The sequence below is a fragment of the Propithecus coquereli genome, unplaced genomic scaffold (genome assembly GCF_000956105.1).
Source record: "Propithecus coquereli isolate 6110/MARCELLA unplaced genomic scaffold, Pcoq_1.0 Scaffold178, whole genome shotgun sequence".
In the NCBI taxonomy this organism is placed as follows: Eukaryota; Metazoa; Chordata; class Mammalia; order Primates; family Indriidae; genus Propithecus; species Propithecus coquereli.
In genome coordinates this window covers 1,986,014-1,987,913 of record NW_012142523.1, presented here as the reverse complement: position 1 = coordinate 1,987,913, position 1,900 = coordinate 1,986,014, and the positions used below count along the sequence as shown (strand labels likewise).

Sequence of the window (1,900 nt, the reverse complement as noted above, 5' to 3'; positions counted from 1 at the left end):
GGGCTCGACGATGAGGAGGCGGCGGAGGGCGGTGGCCCGGGCGCGGAGGAGGTGGAATGCCCGTTGTGCCTGATGCGGCTGCCGCCCGAGCGGGCCCCGCGCCTCCTCAGCTGTCCGCACCGCTCGTGCCGGGACTGTCTCCGCCACTACCTGCGCCTGGAGATCAGCGAGAGCCGGGTGCCCATCAGCTGCCCGGAGTGCAGCGAGCGACTCAACCCGCACGACATCCGCCTGCTGCTCGCCGACCCGCCGCTCATGCACAAGTACGAGGAGTTCATGCTGCGCCGCTACCTGGCCTCGGACCCCGACTGCCGCTGGTGCCCGGCCCCGGACTGCGGGTGAGCGCGGGGGCGTGGCCGCCGGGGCGACGGGCTGCAGCGGAGGGGCGTGGCGGGGGGCTGCGGGGACCCCGCGTGGGGCCAGGTGCGAGAGGCAGCCCTCGGCGCTGCGTGCGTGTGTGTGTGTGTGTGTGTGTGTCCCAAGAAGAGAGGAGGTGAGGGATGCCTGTGAGGGGGAGAGGAAGGCGGCAACTGCGGCGGGGTGGTAACCGGTAACCATCAGGCAAGCCCTGACAAGTGGGCTGAAGGCACCAACACCCCACCCCTGCCCTAGGGCTTGAGGTGGGGGCTGAGCAGTCGGTGAGGGGAAGGGAGCTGTCCATCAAGTCTGGAGACAGGGAGAGGCAGTTTTTTGTTAGGTGAATGCCCCTCTGCCCAGAGGTTGGAGGGTATCTCTTAAGGAGAGTGGGGAGGGATATTTGGCAAAAGAGGGAATGAAAATATTCTGAGGGGGCAGCGCTTCGGAGGGGTGTGTCCATCTGGCTAGGGGCAGACTTAGCATCATTGCAGGGGAAGGCGTGTTCTTCCTGACAACCACTGCTGAAAGTTGGGATTGAGCTGACTTGGAAAAAAGGACAGCTCACTGGCAGAGCTCTGGGAGCACCCTGGGCACTATCTGTTCTGTGCCAAGCTATTGGGAGACACTCTGGTTCTTACCCTGCCGCCTTGGGCGGGGTGAGGGGTGGACAGACGCTTTCTTTGTACAGAGAATCAATGAGGCACTGAGAATAAGAATGCTCAGAGGTTGGTACGGTAGGAGCAAGTGTGTTTCCTAATCCCTTTGATCTTGAGTTCTTGATGACAGTCTTTTTAATGCACCATGTATGTTGAATTCTAAAGGTCAATGAGTTAAAATATGTAATATCTGCAATATCTGGACATAATACCACAAGATTTTGCTATCTGAAGCATTCAGTGAAAACTCTATGTGCCATTCTGCCTTTTAAAAGTCTGGTTGTTGCTGTCAGTACATCCCATGAATGGTTGCATGCATCGAAGGGTCTCATCTAAATGGTTGGGAATCAAACTGCCATTACCTGCTCTGTGACCTTGGACAGAATTTTATTCTTGTGTGTCATGTTTTGGGGACAAAAAGATGGTAGGTACTCCTTGCGGTGTATAAATATAATGCTAGTAAAAAGCTGTGTGATCTTTGCTTCAAAGAAGTTAAAGACTTTTAATTGTAGCCTATATACCAAAGCTGTTTTGAGATTTCCATGATGCTGCTGTTTGTCTCCTTTCAAAAGGAGCTATCTTAGAGTATCTAGGAGAGTAAAAAGAGTTAACTTTTGTTTTCTTATTCTGCCAGACTTGTTTAGAAATGGGTTTGTTATTTAACCACACTGAGATGGGGTTTCTAAATTACTTTGAAGTGTGGTCAAAGGTACCTTGTTTATGGTAGCTCAGTTTCACTTTCAGTTAGTGAATATCAGGAAGGACCTTGTAGGTTCTTGGAAGGGTCTGCTTATGTCTGGTGGTCTTACTGGCTCTACAAGGTTAATTTTTATGATATTAAAATTTCGCAGATACTGTGGATCTATTTTTTTTTTTTTTTTTTTTTT

General features: G+C 52.1%; 1 protein-coding gene across 1 annotated transcript in view; it reads left to right on the top strand.

The window, feature by feature from the left end:
• The first annotated feature begins 6 nt into the window (after window positions 1–6).
• Window positions 7–1,900, top strand: part of RNF19B (ring finger protein 19B) — a 41,661-nt gene continuing 39,767 nt past the window's right edge. The window contains exon 1 of the mRNA XM_012642366.1: window positions 7–338. Within this exon, the coding sequence (XP_012497820.1) occupies window positions 73–338 (266 nt within the window). The 5' untranslated portion in view covers window positions 7–72. The remainder of the gene's footprint in view (window positions 339–1,900) is intronic.